The sequence below is a fragment of the Colias eurytheme genome, chromosome 5 (genome assembly GCF_061535395.1).
Source record: "Colias eurytheme isolate Ceu_HAF_F1 chromosome 5, ilColEury1 Martin Lab GWU primary, whole genome shotgun sequence".
Taxonomy (NCBI): domain Eukaryota; kingdom Metazoa; phylum Arthropoda; class Insecta; order Lepidoptera; family Pieridae; genus Colias; species Colias eurytheme.
The window spans coordinates 9,216,165-9,235,141 of record NC_142984.1 but is presented as its reverse complement, the minus strand read 5'-3'; the positions used below and the strand labels follow the sequence as shown (position 1 = coordinate 9,235,141).

At 32.1% G+C, this 18,977-nt stretch overlaps 1 protein-coding gene across 1 annotated transcript in view; it reads right to left on the bottom strand.

Moving 5' to 3' along the window:
* Positions 1 to 18,977, bottom strand: part of LOC149908593 (putative 2-oxoadipate dehydrogenase complex component E1 homolog) — a 38,246-nt gene that overhangs the window by 14,681 nt on the left and 4,588 nt on the right. Inside the window, exons 3-12 of the mRNA XM_090102060.1 lie at positions 16,979 to 17,144; positions 12,972 to 13,188; positions 11,597 to 11,758; positions 10,894 to 10,967; positions 8,829 to 8,942; positions 8,442 to 8,555; positions 7,912 to 8,019; positions 6,119 to 6,276; positions 5,473 to 5,608; positions 171 to 302 (exon numbers count right to left, since the gene is read on the bottom strand). Coding sequence (XP_089958186.1) covers positions 171 to 302; positions 5,473 to 5,608; positions 6,119 to 6,276; positions 7,912 to 8,019; positions 8,442 to 8,555; positions 8,829 to 8,942; positions 10,894 to 10,967; positions 11,597 to 11,758; positions 12,972 to 13,188; positions 16,979 to 17,144 — 1,381 coding nt within the window. The remainder of the gene's footprint in view (positions 1 to 170; positions 303 to 5,472; positions 5,609 to 6,118; positions 6,277 to 7,911; positions 8,020 to 8,441; positions 8,556 to 8,828; positions 8,943 to 10,893; positions 10,968 to 11,596; positions 11,759 to 12,971; positions 13,189 to 16,978; positions 17,145 to 18,977) is intronic.

The following is an 18,977-nucleotide window of genomic DNA, read 5'->3' as shown; positions in this document are numbered from 1 at the left end:
ATAAAATATTTCACCCCGATGAAAAGTAGTGTCAATTTCTAGACTACTACTACTACTATCTTCAGACAAAAAAAATTATATCCTAAACGCTCCGCTGTGGCATGAAAGAAAGAGAAAGAATCACACAAACACATTTTTGCATTTATAATATAATTAAGGATTTTACTTACAAAATCACTAGGCGTGTTAACGGATGCCTGTCCTACAGTCTTCAGAACATCTGTGTTGACTCCCGTGTCCCAAACTTCTACCGCCTTTGGAGCAGCTGCCATGGCTGACCATTGCTCTTGGTAATATGTCACCTAATAAAAAAAGATAATTAAAAATAATCATCTATATCTATATCTAAGGAAAAAATATAAATTATTTTTCGATCAGTAGAGATTGGATTCATCTTCTATATAGAAATGGATAATGACAAGCATGAGTCATTATACACACTGCTATCTAGTTGGAAACTAACAATTAAACTGTTTAGTAAATAATTATGCGTTTTAAAATGAAGATTAAATTTGATATTCCCTAAATAATCTACATTTGAAACTTATAGGCTTTTTATAGTAAGATTAATTAGAACGTAAGATTATAGTACATAGGTACATGAACAATTACGTATAAAATTGGGTTGTTGAGGAAGTGATTATGGGGAAGAGGAGGAGGAAGAGGAATTTTCACACACAAATTTAGAGGATGCGGATGAGGAAGAGGATATTTTTTTGAGGAAGAGGATGCGGAAGAGGAAGCGGATGAGGATGAGGATGATAGGAAATTATAATCAAAATTAAAAAACAAAAATTTTTAAAATTAAAAATTAAAACAAAAGCCATTCTGCTGTCTCTACATATTGATGTTTAAGGTTAGGGGAGGTTATAGCTCGCCCGATGTAAGTACTTATACTATTTGAGTCACGAGCCGGACTCAGATGAGCTTTTGTTTATGCATATTACTCGAAAAAACCCACAGAAAAAACCTGATCTATATCAGTGCAAGATTTCTACAAAAAAAAAAAACTAACTGGTAGATATTATTATGTAAGCTAAAACAACTTGTGTTTGTTTTTTAATTTAAAATGACTTTTGACAAACATTATATGGTAAAATATGTTTCTTCTGAGTATGAGAGAAAATGTTATATTATTATGTTTAGAGATAAGTGTTAGGCGCAGATATAAATATGGCGGTAAGACTCTACTCTTGTTCGTAAGTAGAGTCCGACTCGTAACTCAAATACATAGTTTATATAGGCTTTGTAAATTCGCCGCCCGATCGGATCAGCATCCTCATAAATTTCCTCTAAATTTTGAGGAAGCGATAGCGGAAGAGGATTTTTTTATTTTCATTTTTGAGGATGCGGTAACGGTAGAGGAACCCAAAATATTGCGGAACTTCCGCATTATGAGGAAGCGGAAGAGGAATCCTCAACAACCCTAGTATAAAATACTACACGGAATTGCCCCCCTAGTCAAGTGGCTTTCTGTTAGCGTAGCGTTCAATAGAATAGACTACGAATGTATGAGATTGACGTAAGCTGTAGATACGTTTATCTACATTCTACAGCCTAAGCCACTTGACTAGGGGGGTTGGTTTCCGATTCCCCTTATCGTTTCGAAAATAGGACAGCTATCTATATCACACCTACGGGATATATGCAGGTTTATAACGAACTTTCCATATTTGCATATTAAAAGCTACAGAGAGTATTTCGCGCTATATAGTAAGGCAATTAGTGTCCGCGATATCATCAGGCTATTGTCTCTACAGTTTTAAACCTTGCATTTCTGGCTAAAGTCAGAGGTAATTTAAGTATTATTAGAACACTGTTTTGTTATAATGTTTAGACTTTAGGGTAATGAACAAAAAGGCTATTTGAAATCTATACTAATATTATAAAGCTGAAGAGTTTGTTTGAACGTGCTAATCTCAGGACATACTGGTCCGAATTGAAAAATTATTTCGGTGTTAGATAGCCCATTCATCGAGGAAGGATAAAAGCTATATATCATCACGCTAAGACCAACAGGAGCGGAGAAATGCGGGTGAATCCGCGGGGCACAGCTAGCTACTAACGAAGAAATACTAGCTGCTAGCTACTATTTCTTCGTGACCTTTTCACAACGTACTTTGGACATCTTGTGGCATATATTACCTTACAAAATTTGGTTTGCTAACGACTTACCGATTAAAAAGGTAATATTGAGATTTCATTTATATAAAAGTAATTAAATATGAATGGAAACATTGGAATCTGAGCTCTAGCTGAAATTTCACGCGAAAAATATTGCAGATTATCTTGAAATTTAAAATATCATTGGCATCGGATAACTTTCTGCTCGGAAAGTCATTAGTGAGTAAAGCCAGGTTGGAAAGTCGTTATAAACTGGGCACGAATTAATATATATATTTTTAATTTTATTTTATTAACTATTTTATTTTTAATTTTATTATATTTCTCTTCGAATAAACATCCTAATCATGTTACCAATGTTTTTATAGTATTTTATGGTTACCATACAAATTGTTTGTTGAATATAAGGCCCTTCGCTCATGGAGCTACTCAAAAAGAACTAGTCACAAACTCAAATTACTAACGAGTTGCCTGAGCGTCACAGCCCATACATGTTCTATGGAGATTCGCACACGACGCGACTAGTTACTAACTGGTCAGTAACGCGTTAGCAACCAATCACGCGCGACGCGTCGTGCCGGTCTCCACGCTACTGGTTTCCCGAGTTTCTTTGTTTTTTATGATAAAAATGAACGAGCAAATAACAGAAGTGACTGAAACCTTTATAACTTGAGTAGCGTTGTATGCGTAATGCGAGATACAATTTGTAACTGGTTTGTAATCGTAATTACTGATTAGTTCAGTCATTTTTGAGTAGCTCCATGAGCGAAGGGCCTTACTCTATAGAACTTGGAAGAAAGTTTCATAACATTGTAGGAAAATAAAAGTCTAGGAATATTTATTAGTTGCGAAATCACTAGATTAATAAAGAACTTCTTGGCCTGAAGCCAGTATAGTTTTTACAACTGAACGACAAAGCCAGTCAACGTTTTAATGAAGTATTATCTTAGTTAATTTATTATATGGATTTGAATAGAACTAAACTTTGATTCGAATAAAACTTAATTTGAAAACTAACATTTAATATATTACTAGCTGGGTGATTAACAACACGAAATAGCACTAATTTATGAAATTCAGAAATTCGTCTATCTTGGGTCATTCGAATAAGAAAAGATCGTGTGTGCAGGGCACACGTGTCAGAAGTGAAACTTCTTTGGAAATATTCAAAGATACGAAAATCGTCACGTACTCCATGTCGTGACGTTATTGCCATGACGACCTTGAAATTTTACTCTCAACGCGCCTAAAAATCTGTTACTATAGAATTTTTTCTCACTACAGTCTCTTTCAAAATGAACTCTTTAAGTACAACCAATACTTGTAACTACTTTTGTGGGAAGTGTAGTGTAGCAGTTAACGATTGTCTTGAAATTAGACCGGTACAAGTATTTGAAACTTCTGAGAACTACGTAATTATATTGGAGCTCTTCAAATTTTAAACTGTTCTTAGTATTGATATTCTTGAATTTAAAATGGTATTAATATTCTTGAATTTAAAATGAAACTCGAGACAGCGGTCTTCGTTTGAATAACGAGCGTATATTATTTCATCGGTTTCTATCAAAATTGGTTGTAGTTTTTCAACCAACGCTCCTACGTTTTAATTTATTGGGTTTTCAAATAGTTGACGTGATTACATTTGTGTTTTTTTTTGTTTGATAGGAGTTTGTTGTTACTTAAGAACATGGAGATTTTATGATCCTTTGTGTGTAATATTTTACGCCCTAACTGCTAAATGGGTCATGAAAGATACAAAGTTAGCTTGTATGCTGGATAAACATATTTACAAGTTTTGATTCAGAAAGTCACGTGGGATGTTTTTTAATGATTTATCTTCTATAAGGTATTTTATATTTCTCATCTCATTCTAATTTTGTTGGTCTATATTATTTCAATCCCCCCCAATTATATACAATTTTCGGTTAAATAAAGATATCTTCAGTAGGTAACTTAAGTATCTATTCGAATTCAAAACAATTTTGGCAGTTCACAAAGTCACAAACTATTTGTGATACTAAAGAAAGTCGGTTACAAAGTGGAACCTGAGACCACGAAACTACAGTCCTCTTAATAAGGACATATTTCATTGTCGTCATAACTAAAGGGTTTTGGATTTACTTGGATTCTGTTATTTCGATTATTTTTAACTAACTGTGCCTCACGGTTTTACCCGCGTGGCTCCTCTCCTTTGGGTCTTAGCGTGATAGCCTATAACTTTCCTCGATAAATGGGCTATCTAACGCCGAAAGAATTTTTCAAATCGGACCAGTAGTTCCTGAGATTGGCGCGTTCAAACAAACAAACAAACTCTTCAGCTTTATAATATTAGTATAGATTTCCCATTTATGAACAATCTTATCTCCACTTAATTGAATTCGATAAAAATACCACTGAAAATGTACTAATAAAGGCGTGAACAATAATCATATTTACTTGTTCCAAAATATTTACACCAAAATACATAAATAAGTAGCTATAGTTTTTATATTACTTAAACAATTTCTGATTGGTCTAGTACCAATCTAGTACACAAAGGTAATAAAAACCCATTTTAATAGTGCTATAGAATAAGAATTCGGCATAATGGGCACGTCGAAAAGCCTTTTAAAATTGTATTTGCGAAAAATACGTAGATGAAAGAAATCCATTCAGTAACTCGGATTATTCTGTAACAACGTATAGTTGCCAACTCCAATAGATTTTGTTTCTTTTGTCCCGTTAATTTTTGGTTCTGTTAAACATTTTATAGGATTGTTTTAAATGGTTGTTTGTAAGACGGAAGTTCTCTGTTTTTGTAGTGTGTTCGCTGGGAGTCATTAAAAGTTTAAATTTTTGAAGTAGTATTCTATTTTAGTTTTTTTTTAAATGGTTGTTTGTAAGACGGAAGTTCTCTGTTTTTGTAGTGTGTTCGCTGGGAGTCATTAAAAGTTTAAATTTTTGAAGTAGTATTCTATTTTAGTTTTTTTCTTTGGTAATAGATACCTATAGTTTAGATTAAATTATCTTGTATTAAAAACTGGGACATAAGACACTTCATAATATGAGGAAATGAATGTATTATTATTTATTTTTTATTCTAGATAGGGAAGCGCTTGACCACAATCTCGCCTGATGGAAAGCTAAGATGCGGTCGAAGATGGTACGCGCTTCCCTAGTAGGTATCGTCACTACATAGTATAAAACAAAGTCGCAAAGATAACACGATATAAGATCTTCGGAGTTAGGCATGTTTTTCTTTAGATTAACACCAAAATATAGGTATTAACCTAGGGACAGATCGAATATAAATATTTCTTATAGAATAAGAATATAATATTATACTTGTATGAAAAGTATTCCACTTACCTCAGGTTGATATCTACTGGCCATTTCGTACTGAGATTGCAAATATTTCTGGAATTCATCGTTAATGTTCTTAACTTCCTCCTCAGTGACTAATCCTTCACTTATCAATTTCTCTGCGTATAAATCTGGGATTGTTCTGAAAAAGTAATTGGATTTTTTATTGGCTATATTTTATAATTTTAGTGTGATTTTTAATAGACGTAATCATAGACATAATAAATAGAGATGGTCTTTTTTATCTATATAATTAAAAAAAAAGTTGTTTCGGCAGTGAACCAATTATTTATATAACTTTTATATTGACTTTATATATTTTCGACCACCTCCTCGGTACATTGGTTGAAGCGTGAGCATAACCCCGAGGGGTACTGGGTTCGATTCCCGGTGGAGACGAAGAAAAAAAAATGTCTTGGTCTGGCAGGACACAGAAGGCTAAAAAACAAATCGATCAGTCAAACAGATGTATAATGCATCTGCCCCTTACCCCACTTGGGAGTTGGGGACATGGGACTTCACTTACTTATATATTTTGATTGTTTAAAACCAAGCTATCCATATAATAATTATTTGACTAACATTCTTTCTTAGACAGAAATACTTTTTATAACCCTACAAAATAATAAGGACCATATTTTATAATACTTACTTTCTATTGTAAATAACTTTGTAAATTAACGGATTTGTGAAGGTCGGATCATCTAATTCATTGTGTCCCCATTTCCGATAGCAATTGTAATCTATGAACACATCTTTCCTAAACTTCCTCTGGTACTCGAACGCTATGTTTGTGGCTTTTGCTACTAGCTGGAAAATAAGATATTTTTAAGATAGGAGTATAATTCTGCAAAATACTGAGAAACATATTATGTGTAGACCGTATGTAGTTTTTAGTAGAAAAAGATTTATTCAATCTTTGCATATATAAAGATAACAATGTTCCCAGTAGAGAAAAGTGGTGGCTTAGTAGTTGAAGTATTTGACTTTAACCTAAAAGATATGGATAATTGAACACTGTGGAGGATAATAAGGACATAGTGAGGATACTAGTTAATATGCCTAGAAAACTAAATTTTAATCGTAGGCTCTGAAGCAGGTTAGCATATCACTTGCTTTTGATCAGTATGACCTACTTGTCTCTGTTTTTCTTTCTTTTTCGTTTTATGTAAATGTTATGTGTGTATAAAGAATTATCTATCTATCTCTATATATAAAAATAAATCCCTATTTCCCTTGGTCACGGCATCACGCGTGAACGGGTTGACCGATTTTGATAATTCTTTTTTTATAATATTCCTTGAACTACAAGGTTGGTTCTTATGGAGAGGAAACGTTAACATGTACCACAGGCGAAGTCGGGGCGGACTGCTAGTCTATCTAATAATATTATGTTCTTTTATCATAGTTAGTAGGTATAGTAAACTTGCATGACTGTATAGTTGGTATAGTAAATGTTTGTTGCTGAAATGTATATCTTGATATGTGGAAACAAAATGCTATATTTTACGAGGAAGCAAGAAAACTAAGCCATTTTCGTTAGTAAGAATCCGAAAACAATTTCTCAATACTCCGGTTGCTACGAAAGTCTAACAATTCAATCTAGGTTTTATTTATCGGAAGAAACCTTATTATTGTTTTGTAGTTTGGCTTTATCACGTTTTCTGGTATTTTGTCGATACATTTTCTTGGCTAAAGATAAACAAAATGTAAATTGAGATATGTATATACATTATACAATACTTTCCACTTGCGTAGACAAAGGAAAACCGAAACCTATGGTTATCAGATTTCAAACTATAGTTGTACCAATTTTCATGATAAGAAGAAAGAGAGTTACTTTCGAATTTATAATATTAACTAGATAAGTAAGGATAGTAGGGATGAAAAAATAGCGTTAATCTCAAAGTTATTAAAGAAAAAGTTATAACAGAGAAGCCAGAAAATTATATCTCATAATCATTGACCTAACATCCTGAAAGAACCCAGCTGCGACAATTTTCTACGCAATCTCTTGTTAATGGGATTAAAAGAGTAATGATCCCAATTAACGTGATGAACTTTATGCTACATTTATTTTATTAGCGTTTCTTGAATATTTAATAAATTATACGTTATTGGGAGAAAAACACTGGATTTTTCGGTAAATAGGTATTTCAAATGAATTTCCTTATGGACGCAAAAGTTTATAGTCTTATATGATGGATGGATGTTTGTTACTCTTTGACGCAAATACTACTGAACCGACTACAGTAAAATTTAGTTATTAGGTAGCTGAAGACCCAGAATAAGACATAGGCTAAATACTTGAAAACTCGGGCGTATCCGCGGGCGGAAATCTATTGATTTTATGAATGTTAATTGAATTAAAACTAAATCAATTTCGCTTTGTATCTAAAATTTAATATTAACTTTATTCCATTGAAATAATAAAATAATACATACCTCAGGATAATCACCATTAACATGTATGACTGGTACAGAGATAGCTTTGGCTAAATCAGTCACATATCTACTGGAGCGGCCGCGGTCTGCGGGCAGAGTGAAGCCAAGCTAGGAAAAGTTTGATTTTAATTGAATTGGCTAGGGGCAAAATAGTTAAAATTCATGAAAATACTTTTTTTGGTAAAATGGACTATATATTTTGAGTTAGGCAATACAATATTGGTGAAAATACAGTTAATAATTACTTGGTAGATTATAAAGACAGGCTTTCATGAGAATTTAATAGACGTATTGATGTCGAGCTGCTGAAATTAAAATAATTAGATCATTCACTAAACGTATTATGGTAGTGATCTTGAAAAATTATGCTCATTTAAGGATTCTAAACAAAATTTTACCGATACCCTCATATTATATCAGATAAGAAATATCTAATGTTATGTGTAGGTAATATGTATTTTCTTAGTTTTCTATTTAATTCCTTATTACAATTTTATTTAATTATCTATAAATTTAATTAACAATCTTACCTGATTATTAACAACAACGTGTACAGAACCTCCCACATTGTAGTGCGGAACTTGAGACATCATCAACATTTCTTGGTTTATTCCTTGACCAGCGAAAGCTGCGTCGCCGTGTATCTAATTATAAGTTTTTTTAATTAAAATTAACATTATATGTAATACCTATAATTGTTTTGATTCACTTGTGGAATAATATCTACGTTAATAAATACATATTAATTCCTCTCTGCATTTCACAGTTAATGGAAAAAGTGATTGTTGAAGACGACGGGATTCTATATTAAAATATCTGCCTCAGATCTTGATTTTGCATCTATTTATTCAAATATAAATGTATTACACAGTTTCCTTTATTATTCAAAATAATGTCGTGAAAAAAGTTAGACTTACCTGAACGTTCATAACTTTGTCGCCAAATCTTGATGAATTATCTGCAGAATAGCCACCTTCCCGTAATTTGAGTTGCTTGGATCGTGCTTTTCCCATAGATACAGGATTTGCTGCCTAATAAAATATAGACATACAACATGTAGGTAAAATATTTTAACAAAATAGAGCAAACTAAGTAAAGAATTTGCCTCATAATGTAATGCAAGAATCGCGCCCTATAAACTTTGTAAGGAAAGTGCTTTAGATACTCTTTCGGCTTTTCAGAGCTGTATGGTGTAACCTAGTTTTATAGACGTTTATCCAAAACAATAGAGAACTTGAAAACATCATTTATTTCCTATTTGAGTTCACAAGGTGCATGATGATAAAGAGGCAGTTTTTCGCAAAAAATGGTTCCAACTTTCTTTGAATAGAACATTCTGATTTAATGCCAAATAAATCTATGTACCTATTCCTAATGATTGTCTACTGAACTCCGAACGTATTATCGGAGAATTTTTCATCCGCTTTTCTCAAATCTGGTCACACTAAGAAAATAACCTTTTGTTATGGGATCATATTTTATGAACAGCCTTTAAGAGAGATCCTAAGAAAAATAATATAGAAATATTAATTCATCCTTTTGTTCAACAACATTCATAGCAGAAACTGTTTATTTATATCTATTGAAATATGTTTTTACTGCGCTTTATTCGTATCATGGCGACATAAATATCAATGAAATACGACGGTAAATATTATTCAATATTGAAACGTTATGAAACAGAAGCGTCTGTGTGTTGACAATTGATTGAAAATCTGAAATTCCAATTAAAATGTCGTAAACTTGGTCGTAAACATTTATACGTTGCAATTTTCGATTGAATTCCTTATTGGATAATATAATAGTGTGTTTAATTATTTGCACGTGTTAAATTTGTTATTCTTAATAGAGCCAATCTTGATAAGCGCAAACTTTTATTTGATTTTTACTTTTGATTTGATATTCGACAATTTTTAGAAGGAACACAGTAATAAGTTCTGAGGATTTCGTAATAACTGTCAAACTTTTGATTTAGGACTGCTATCGAAAAGATTCTTTTAGAATTATATGAGCCTTTTCTTCAGAAATGAATTGTCAATCAAGCCAAACAATAAGCAAGTGTTTTCAAACATTCAGGTGAAGTAAATAATTTATCTTATAATAAGATAGAATTTAGAGAGATCTTTCTGTCAAATTGTATATATTCAGGACTGGGGATTTGTCTAAGCAAATAAATTCTTCTAAATTCACTTCCATTTGGTTACGATTCACTTTGCATATAAATTGAGGGTTCAGGTAACCCGTCTTCGCAATCATGTTAGAATTTATCATTCTATTTACGACGGACTTTAAAATTAAATAATTTATAACTTAATTGTAGTGTTATTAAAATCTTTAGATGTTTGTTTACCTGAGTGTAATATTGATGCTTGATATATTTTTTATTTAAAAATCACTCGAATTAACGGGTTACAAAAATCTTACATTGTTAGTGATTTAAAAATTAAATATGTACAGACCAATTAGTACAGATTATATGGATGATATTGATTCTCAGGTCGATAATTATTGATTTTATGTTTATATTTTATTTTAGAGATCCTAAACAACTTTTAATTGCAATAGTAATTTTATTTCGTTATAAGAAAAGACGAGGTGAACACAAAACACTGTATTAAACGGTTTAAGCAATTTTGGTGAAAGTTACAAGTCATTACTCCATTTTCACAATTAGGGCTTACAATTTAGGCTATTCGCGAAGTACTGCTAATGATCCTTTTGTTTCAATTGTTTTATGTTTTTGTTAATTATATAGTTCCTTCGCCTATATTTAAAATCTATTTCTAAGGCAATTTTTAATTTAGTTTGCCTTCATGTAACAATTTTAGATAATAGGTTAGGCAAAGATTTTTCTGTTTACCCTCCTTAATTGTAACAGAAAAAATTAAATTAAATTAACGTTCCATGATAATCAGTTTCTTTTAATTTAGATTTAAAAGTAACAACAACAAAATAAAACAACAACTTCAACAAAAAACTTACTTCTAAATGTGATGGATTGTTGATCATCGAGAATCTCACTGTTTTTCCGTCAACATTTAAGTCCACTGAAGTGCCTGTAATGTAAATTTAAACATTTTATGTTTTTAGAATTATTAATTTAATAATTAAAATTGTTTGTTATTTTATAATGAGAATTCATCACTTTATTTTATGTAATCATAATCTGCGCCTTTTCATTTTAAAATTTGAAACTGATGAAAATCTTACGGACATTTGAACTCCAAATAAAAACTTTACTAATTTTGAATAAATTTTAAGTAATTCAAATATTCTTTGTGATTCAAAGCCAAAAGAAAACAAGGTTAAACATTCGATAAATTTCTGAGAAAGCAATGATAAACAATTTCAACCTTTTCCAAAACAAATAACAAAGCTAAATAAACGGAGAATATTAATAAATAACACAAATATTTTGTATAATGTATATTATATCAATCGATATTATCGTAATTATAATTAATAAGGCCGGCTACTTACGAACCTGTAGCAGGGGCAATATTGGAATTGCACACTTAATTGGCTCCTTAATTGTAATGTATATAGGCAAGCAGGGGCAATTTAGAGAACAGCTGAAATTGATCAGACCGTTTCCAATATTGCCCCTGCGGCAGGTTCGTGAGTAGCCGGCTTAAGGAAACAATATAACAAATTAATAAATAATACCGTTTAAATAAATTCTTACTCAAATGTGTTGCAATATCACACGCAGCATTTGCATCTTGAGGAAATTCTGGGTTGCCATTATATTTATGGAATATTTTCACAGGTGGGAATTTGAAGTTGCTCGTTAGTACATTTATTTTTCCCCTGTGAGCCATTGATAGGGTCACGTATTCAACACCGTCTGTAAGCAAAATGAAAAGGTGTGGGTAGTTGAATAATTATTAAGAAGTTTTTGATTGGTAGTTGTTCTTCTAAGGTTTTGATTTGTGTTTGTGGTATATTGAAAATATATAGCATAGATGGAAAATAACACCAGTTTATCATCAACTCAAAACTTAATATATATATATATATGGACAAGTGAGCACTTATTTTTTTCTATCATTCATTTCGGCTCATTTTTGTGGAAGAAACAAACAAATTGATAAATCTTTCGACTCATCTATTAAATTAATATCTCTAATCGTTCTTCCTGATTATCAAGATGGACAAAATATGTTCAACAACTGCGCAAATATTTACGTTAGAATGTCTACTAGGTTAGCCAAGACATTAAGGACTATCCTTAATTGGTCTGATTTTGTTTCGAGTAAGCACGGACAGGACTCAATTAATTATATTGTAACATTTATCTTACACAACAGTTCGTATCACGAACAAATAAAGTAAAGGTTGAGACGTTGTTAAACTGTGAAAATAGGCTTATGTGATTACAAGGATCTAGAATGTTACGGGAAAAATATTATACTGAGAGAAGGTTGTGGTTAAGTTGTTTTTTTTTATTATTTATACATATATAGTATGTGAGCTTATGTGTAATTTATAACGTAAGTATCTACATTTATGTAAGTAAATTATACTTTTCATCAAAATTAAGTGCACGTAGATTTATTATATTGAATACCGTTGTTATTAAATTGCTTAGTGGTAGTGTTTGGTAGTGTAGTTAGCACTTCAATTTAAAGTTGTATTAAAACACAATTTTTAATCAATTAAAACCAGAAGAATAATCAATTACTAAAGGACATTCCTACTTATAATTAAGAAACAAATTTTAACTGAGAAAAAGAGTTTAAACTTTTAACCTAATTTAAAATTCGATATTTCATGTGATGCGTAACAGGCAAAAGCAAGAAGTATGAACTCCTTCAACTAATCATGCAGGGCAAAGTGGCAGGTAGAAGGAGACCTGGCCGCAGACGGATATCATGGCTCAGAAATCTTCGTCAATGGTTTGGGAAGAGCACTAAATAATGGTTCAGAACAGCGGTTTCCAAAATTGAAATAGCCCTAATGATCGCTAACCTCCCAAAGGAGAAGGCACTTTAAGAAGAAGAAGAATTGGAAACGTTTCCCTTACTCAGTATTTATAACCATTTCAAAAGTTTACTTACCACTAGCAGTTCGTTTAATAAGCGTCGAGAAGAACGTCAAAAGAGACTCTGCTCCTTCCCCACAATATCTCTTAACACTGGGATATTTGACTGATAGGAATTTATCCCAAGTGAAAGTTTCCAATAGTTCCTTAAGAATTTCTAGTCGTCGTTCTTTATCTATGCTATCTGAATTGCTTTCTATCCTTTGAGCAAACCATTCGCGTTCTGCATCTGACTGTTAAAAGATAGATAAAGATTAACTTAAGAAGTAGTTATAATAATTGTGGAAGTATTGTAGAGATTGGATATTTTTGGAAATGTTGGTTGAAATACGCGCCGAATATATTATTTCACTTTCAAATTACATAATTTAGTTTCGTTGATTCTCGTGTTTTGGGATTGCATATGGACGTATTTATGCAAAAAGGACCAACCCTCACCGAATCAATTTCGAGAAAATGAGGTTTTTGTGAAAATCGTTTGCAAAAACTATATGTTGTAAAATTTGGGGAAAAAAGTTGTTAGGCGTGTGTATCATATCGAATCCTTTCTAGGGATACCAATTGCATGGATTTTTATTAAATTTTTACAAAATAATCGTTAAAAAACCTCTCGGTTCCATATTGCAAAAATACATATTTGTGGGTTGGTTCTATAATGCATAATTAATTTTGGTTTTTAATATCGTCATAATAAAGAAAAATCTTAAGGTATCGGACTAACGCAGGATAGATAAAACTGCGACAGGTCACTGGACCATCTTGCGACACACGAATACCTATGAAGTTAACGAAAAAAATATAAAGATGGTGATTAGACCTGTTGTTCGTGTAGATCGGTATGCTGGGCTGTACAGAAGATGGAAGAAAAGCTATTTATTGCATTTAGTGGAGATGAGAATGTTGATATGGATGTGTGGGGTGACAAGAATAGACAAAGCAAGGAATGTATAGTATACATTGTATACATAAAAGGAAGTTTGAACGTGGCGCTTATTAAAGAAGGATTGAAAGGAAGTCGTCTGTCTTGGTATGGACATAGGATGATAATAGATAACATGGATGAGGATAGATGATGGTTCTGGGTAAGAACATTGATGGTTGAAGAGGATGGCAAGAGGTAGGCCAAAGAAAAGATGTGTTTGAGTGTGAAGTTATATGAAAGAACAAGGAGATAATAGGAGATAAGGGCAGAAAGATGAAAAAGGTATTGTAATAATTGACTATTTGACTTTTAGCACGCTTTTATTATCAAAAGTTTAAAAAATGTAATCTGACACGAAAATATTATAAAGAAATTCACATACATAAAACTAAACATCAGCACCATCATCGTCCACTTAAAAAACAAGAGCCCCGGAAAATCCATCAATATCGTCTTCAAAAATTTCGTCGCTTTTTAATTTTTTATAAAAATCTTGGGCATCGCTCGGTATCAGATGCATTATGCTTTTTATATCTTTTAATTTTGCCTCCGATATTGGTTTCCCTGTGGGCCAAAGTAAATCCATATCTCTTAAAGACAAAGGTTGAGATACACTACGTACGTTTTTTTTAAATTAACTTCAATATACGGTTCGTCTAGGTTTCGCCTCATAAAAATTGAGTGCAATTGTTCCTTTTTAATAACTATTTCTTTGGTATCTAACCAAGATACCTTGGATCCGTCTTCTGCTTTTTTCCTATTTGTAGTTTTTTTCTCTAAATTTTGTGACGACAAAAAGTCTTTTTTGTCAAGTCTTTGTACAATCATCGGTTTATTTTTTTTACATGCTTTCATGGTGTGTATGTAGTCTTCCGGGGTATACAGCCTTTGTTGGTGTTTTAGGGCACACTCAATTCTACCAAAATCTGTGTCATTTGGTAAAAAACTGTGACCGGACTCTAAAAATCTATGGCTGATTTGTTTTAGGGTCGGGTGGTCATTTAATAATGCTTTAAGCATCAGCGTCAATTTAATATTTCTATTTTGGCCGCCGCAGGAGTCGCTCCAAAGTATTAAATGTTCAACACCATCTCTTAATTTTTCCGTGATGTGTTTTATCAAACAAGAACCGACTTCCTGTGAACCCACCCAAACATTACAATACGCCTGGTCATCACTGCCTGTGTGAATGCCTAGATTGTACACCCAGACTTGTCTTTTATAATAAATAATATTAGTCTTGGAAGTGGTAACGTCTTTTGCAAATCAAAAGTGATAGTTACGATGGTTGGATCTTCTTTTGCCAATTTCATGTTATTCTTTAGTTCTTGCTGCAATAATTTCGCTTTTTTAATATGATTTTGGTGATCTTCTTCGAGTTTATTCTTCTCTTCCTCTGAAGCATGCTTATGTTTGCTTTTATAGAAGTCGCATTTATTACAAGTGTCTTTTTTAAGGGGTTTGGTGCGTAGATTAAATTTTGTTACAAAAATGTGTCTAAATTTAGCGAAAGAAAGTAACGTCTTGCCTGCTATCTTAGCTTCTTCACTATAAATTTCATAAATTTTGGCGGTAGTCATGTCTGATGTTAGAAACTTTGCGTCGTTACTATTAGCTCGTCTATAATGAGATATGTAAGTTGGTAGTTTATTAATTATTTTTATCAGAAACAATTCACTTTCTTTAGAAACAGAATTATGACCCCCTTGTCGACCACGCCTATCTTTGAGGCAATTATTCCGCATTTTGCTAAGAGTTTTCAAGAACATATTTTGCTTACAAACAAGGATGTCTTTTAAATAGTACTCACGACTGAATGTTTTGTTGTTTTTCATTCCAATCGTGTTTTGCATAGTCGTAACATATGCGCGTTTCATGAGTTTTTCTTTAATACTATTGAAATTAAAAACTAAATAGAACTATGCCATATGGTAACTTTCAAATCGTGAAATTTCACTATACAAACATTAAGAACCAAAGTTAGTTGGTTCCTTATAACTTGAAAAATTATAATACTTTTTGTGATAAATAGAACCACATAACTTTGGTTCCAGCTTGCATTATGGAAATGGTAAGGATTACATACGGGACTTAAAAGAACCAAGTAGCATGGGTACTTTTAACGTTTAAAAATAGACGAACTAGAAGAACCACTCAACATGGTTCTTTTCTGTTATTTGAAAGTTGACAAAATTGGGTTGGTTCCGCAATTGACAGTTAAAAAAACTAATTTCTAGTTGTCGGACAGCTACCAAATTTTTTGGGAAGGTAGAATACCTTTTTAAAACCCTAGCTGTGCACTTAACTCAATTTCACAAAGATTGTGGGTTGGTCCCTTTTTGCATAAATACGTCCATATATAAGAAATAAATAAAGTTTTCTATTAAATATTATTTGATTGAAGGTTTTGGAAATGTATAAATAAAACTTCCCTATTGGTCCGGGAGCCAGCAGCAGATTTTATGACCAAGTTCCTCTCAAGCGGTAATTAGTAAAATGCATCAAAGTATAGTATTATGAAGCCTCGTGAACGTCAGCTGGAGCTCGGTTGGGGGGAAGAGCGGTTGTAGCCTCCCGTATCAGCTGACGGTTTTTCCACCAAGATACAGCCAGCTGACATATATATTTATCCACAGTTACATATAAGCTATCATCAGGTAAATTTTTGTTTGAGAGGAAATAACGGAAAATAAATTTTTCTTTAAATTTAACTTTCATGTTCGAGACACCAGCTGACGTGTGAATACACCATGTTGTAACCAGCTGACTATTTTTTTTCGTTGAGATATTGGGTTAGCTACAATTTGACAAATTTTTAGCTGAGAGGAAATGAATGAATGAATGTATTTTTTTTCCTATGTGCGGCTACAACCGCTCACCCCCCCAACCGAGCGCCAGCTGACGTTCACGAGGCTTTATAATACTATACTCTCATGCGTCTGACGAATTATCTCTTGAGAGGAAATAGTTAACCAAATTTGCACCTGGCTCCCTAACCATATTTTAATAATGTTTACTATTACTAAAAATTATACCTTTACCAAAAATCTTCACCCATAAAACACAATATAACATTTTAAAAGCATATAGAAGAAACTTACTTCTAAATACGAAAACTCATATGAAATGGGTCCGCAATATATTTTTTCCAATTGTTCTATGAGATTTTTAGCTGGTTCCTTCCCATTGTGACCATATAGTAAACCCAGGTCTACATGATCTTCTGAAGTAAGGCCGTACCTCGATAAACTCAGTTCTTTTATGTCCCTGTAAGAATAAACATATTAGAAACATAAATTTGAAATATTTTAAAACATCCATACTAGTACCTAGGTAATAGGTATGTATAAATAGAGAAATAGAATGCACAAAGGAGTTTAAAAGGAAAACAAATATGAATCGAGGCATCAATTTCAAACGCGTATTTCTAGTTTCGACATTCTACTGTGTTAGTTTCTCTAGGAATATTGTAAAACTTACAAAATAATGGATGATTAATTATACAATATTATTCAATAAAACCTCATTAATTTTTCATTAAAATAATAATTATTGTATTCAAATTCATCAGTCATATTTAATCAACGTAATCCAATTTACGTTAAACTGATTAAAACTGAAACGAACCAAATCCACAATTTCAATTAACAGTTACATGTTATACGGTATACCTAGTTGAGATTTTAATTTATTTTGTCTTCATTTACAATGTCTCTGTTAAAGTCAATAAAATTAGAATACTTTATTTGAGGGTAATAAATACTATACTAATTATCCTTTATGTTTATTATTTTTTCACTCAATACAAAACTTTTATTTTTATTGGTAGGGTATCGTAAAAAACATTTTTTAAAAAAAGATGATGATAATCAATAAATAAATTAAAAATGATATTAATATGATTTATTTTTGTCGAATATTTTTAAACTACTATAGAATAGATCAGCAGAGTATTAACTCTATCATCTCTAGGTAACTTGTGAAAAATATTCTCTGTTTATATTGTATACTAGCGGTCCGCCCCAGCTTCGCCCGTGGAACATATTTACGTTTTCTCTACATAAGAACCAGCCTCGTACTTCAAGGAATATAATAGAAAAGAATTATCGAAATCGGTTCAACCGTTCACACGTGATGCCGTGACAACGCGAAACGGGTGCAGACCCGCCGCCTTTTTATAGCTCCCGCCGCGAACCGCGTCGAACGCGGCAACTGATACACAAAAATAATCCTTATGGCATGATTCTGTATTCACGCGCGATGACTTATAGCGTATTTCATGTATAACTTTGGTGTTTCTACACCGATTTACATGATTCTTTTACTATAACCTGCCCAGGAGTATGAAGAATAATTGTGCCAAATTTGGTTAAAATCCGTCGTGTAGTTTCTGTTTCTATAGCGAATATACAGACAGACAGACAGACAGACAGACAGACAGACAAAAATTTTACTGATTGCATTTTTGGCATCAGTAGCGATCCCTTATCACCCCTTCATAGTTTTTTTTTTAATATATTTCATGTACAGAATTGGCCTCTCTACAGATTTATTATAAGTATAGATATTATGTATATGACCCAGAATTTGGCAGACAGCAGACAAAATGTAATTTCAGATTGGGATATCTCTAAGCGAAATTAAGTTTTACATGTTTACCAAATTGGAAATTGTTTGTCGTTGATTTACCAACAGGTGATAATAAAGAAAGTTTTATTTTTTTTATTTTTTTTTTAAATAAAAGCCAATTATTCTCGCTCTCTCTGGAAAAAACAGCTAGGAATTTTTTTTTAAATTCGATGCATAAAATTCGATATCTTCGTTTATTTGGCCAGAATCTAATAAATAAATCCATTTCTCTTTTAATTGAACATAAACAAGTATCCAATGACAGTTCTGAACGTGGCACGGTAGAAATAAATGGGTTTTAACCATGGTTTTAACAGACCATTGTTTTTTCATATTTAGATAAAAGTTTTTATCAAAATTATAAGCAGAATTTTTTAAAATTTTAGAGCTATTTTCACATATTATGACATAATAATTTTGAATCTTCTGGTGAGTGTAAAATTAATATAGTAGAACAGTAGTCAATTGTAA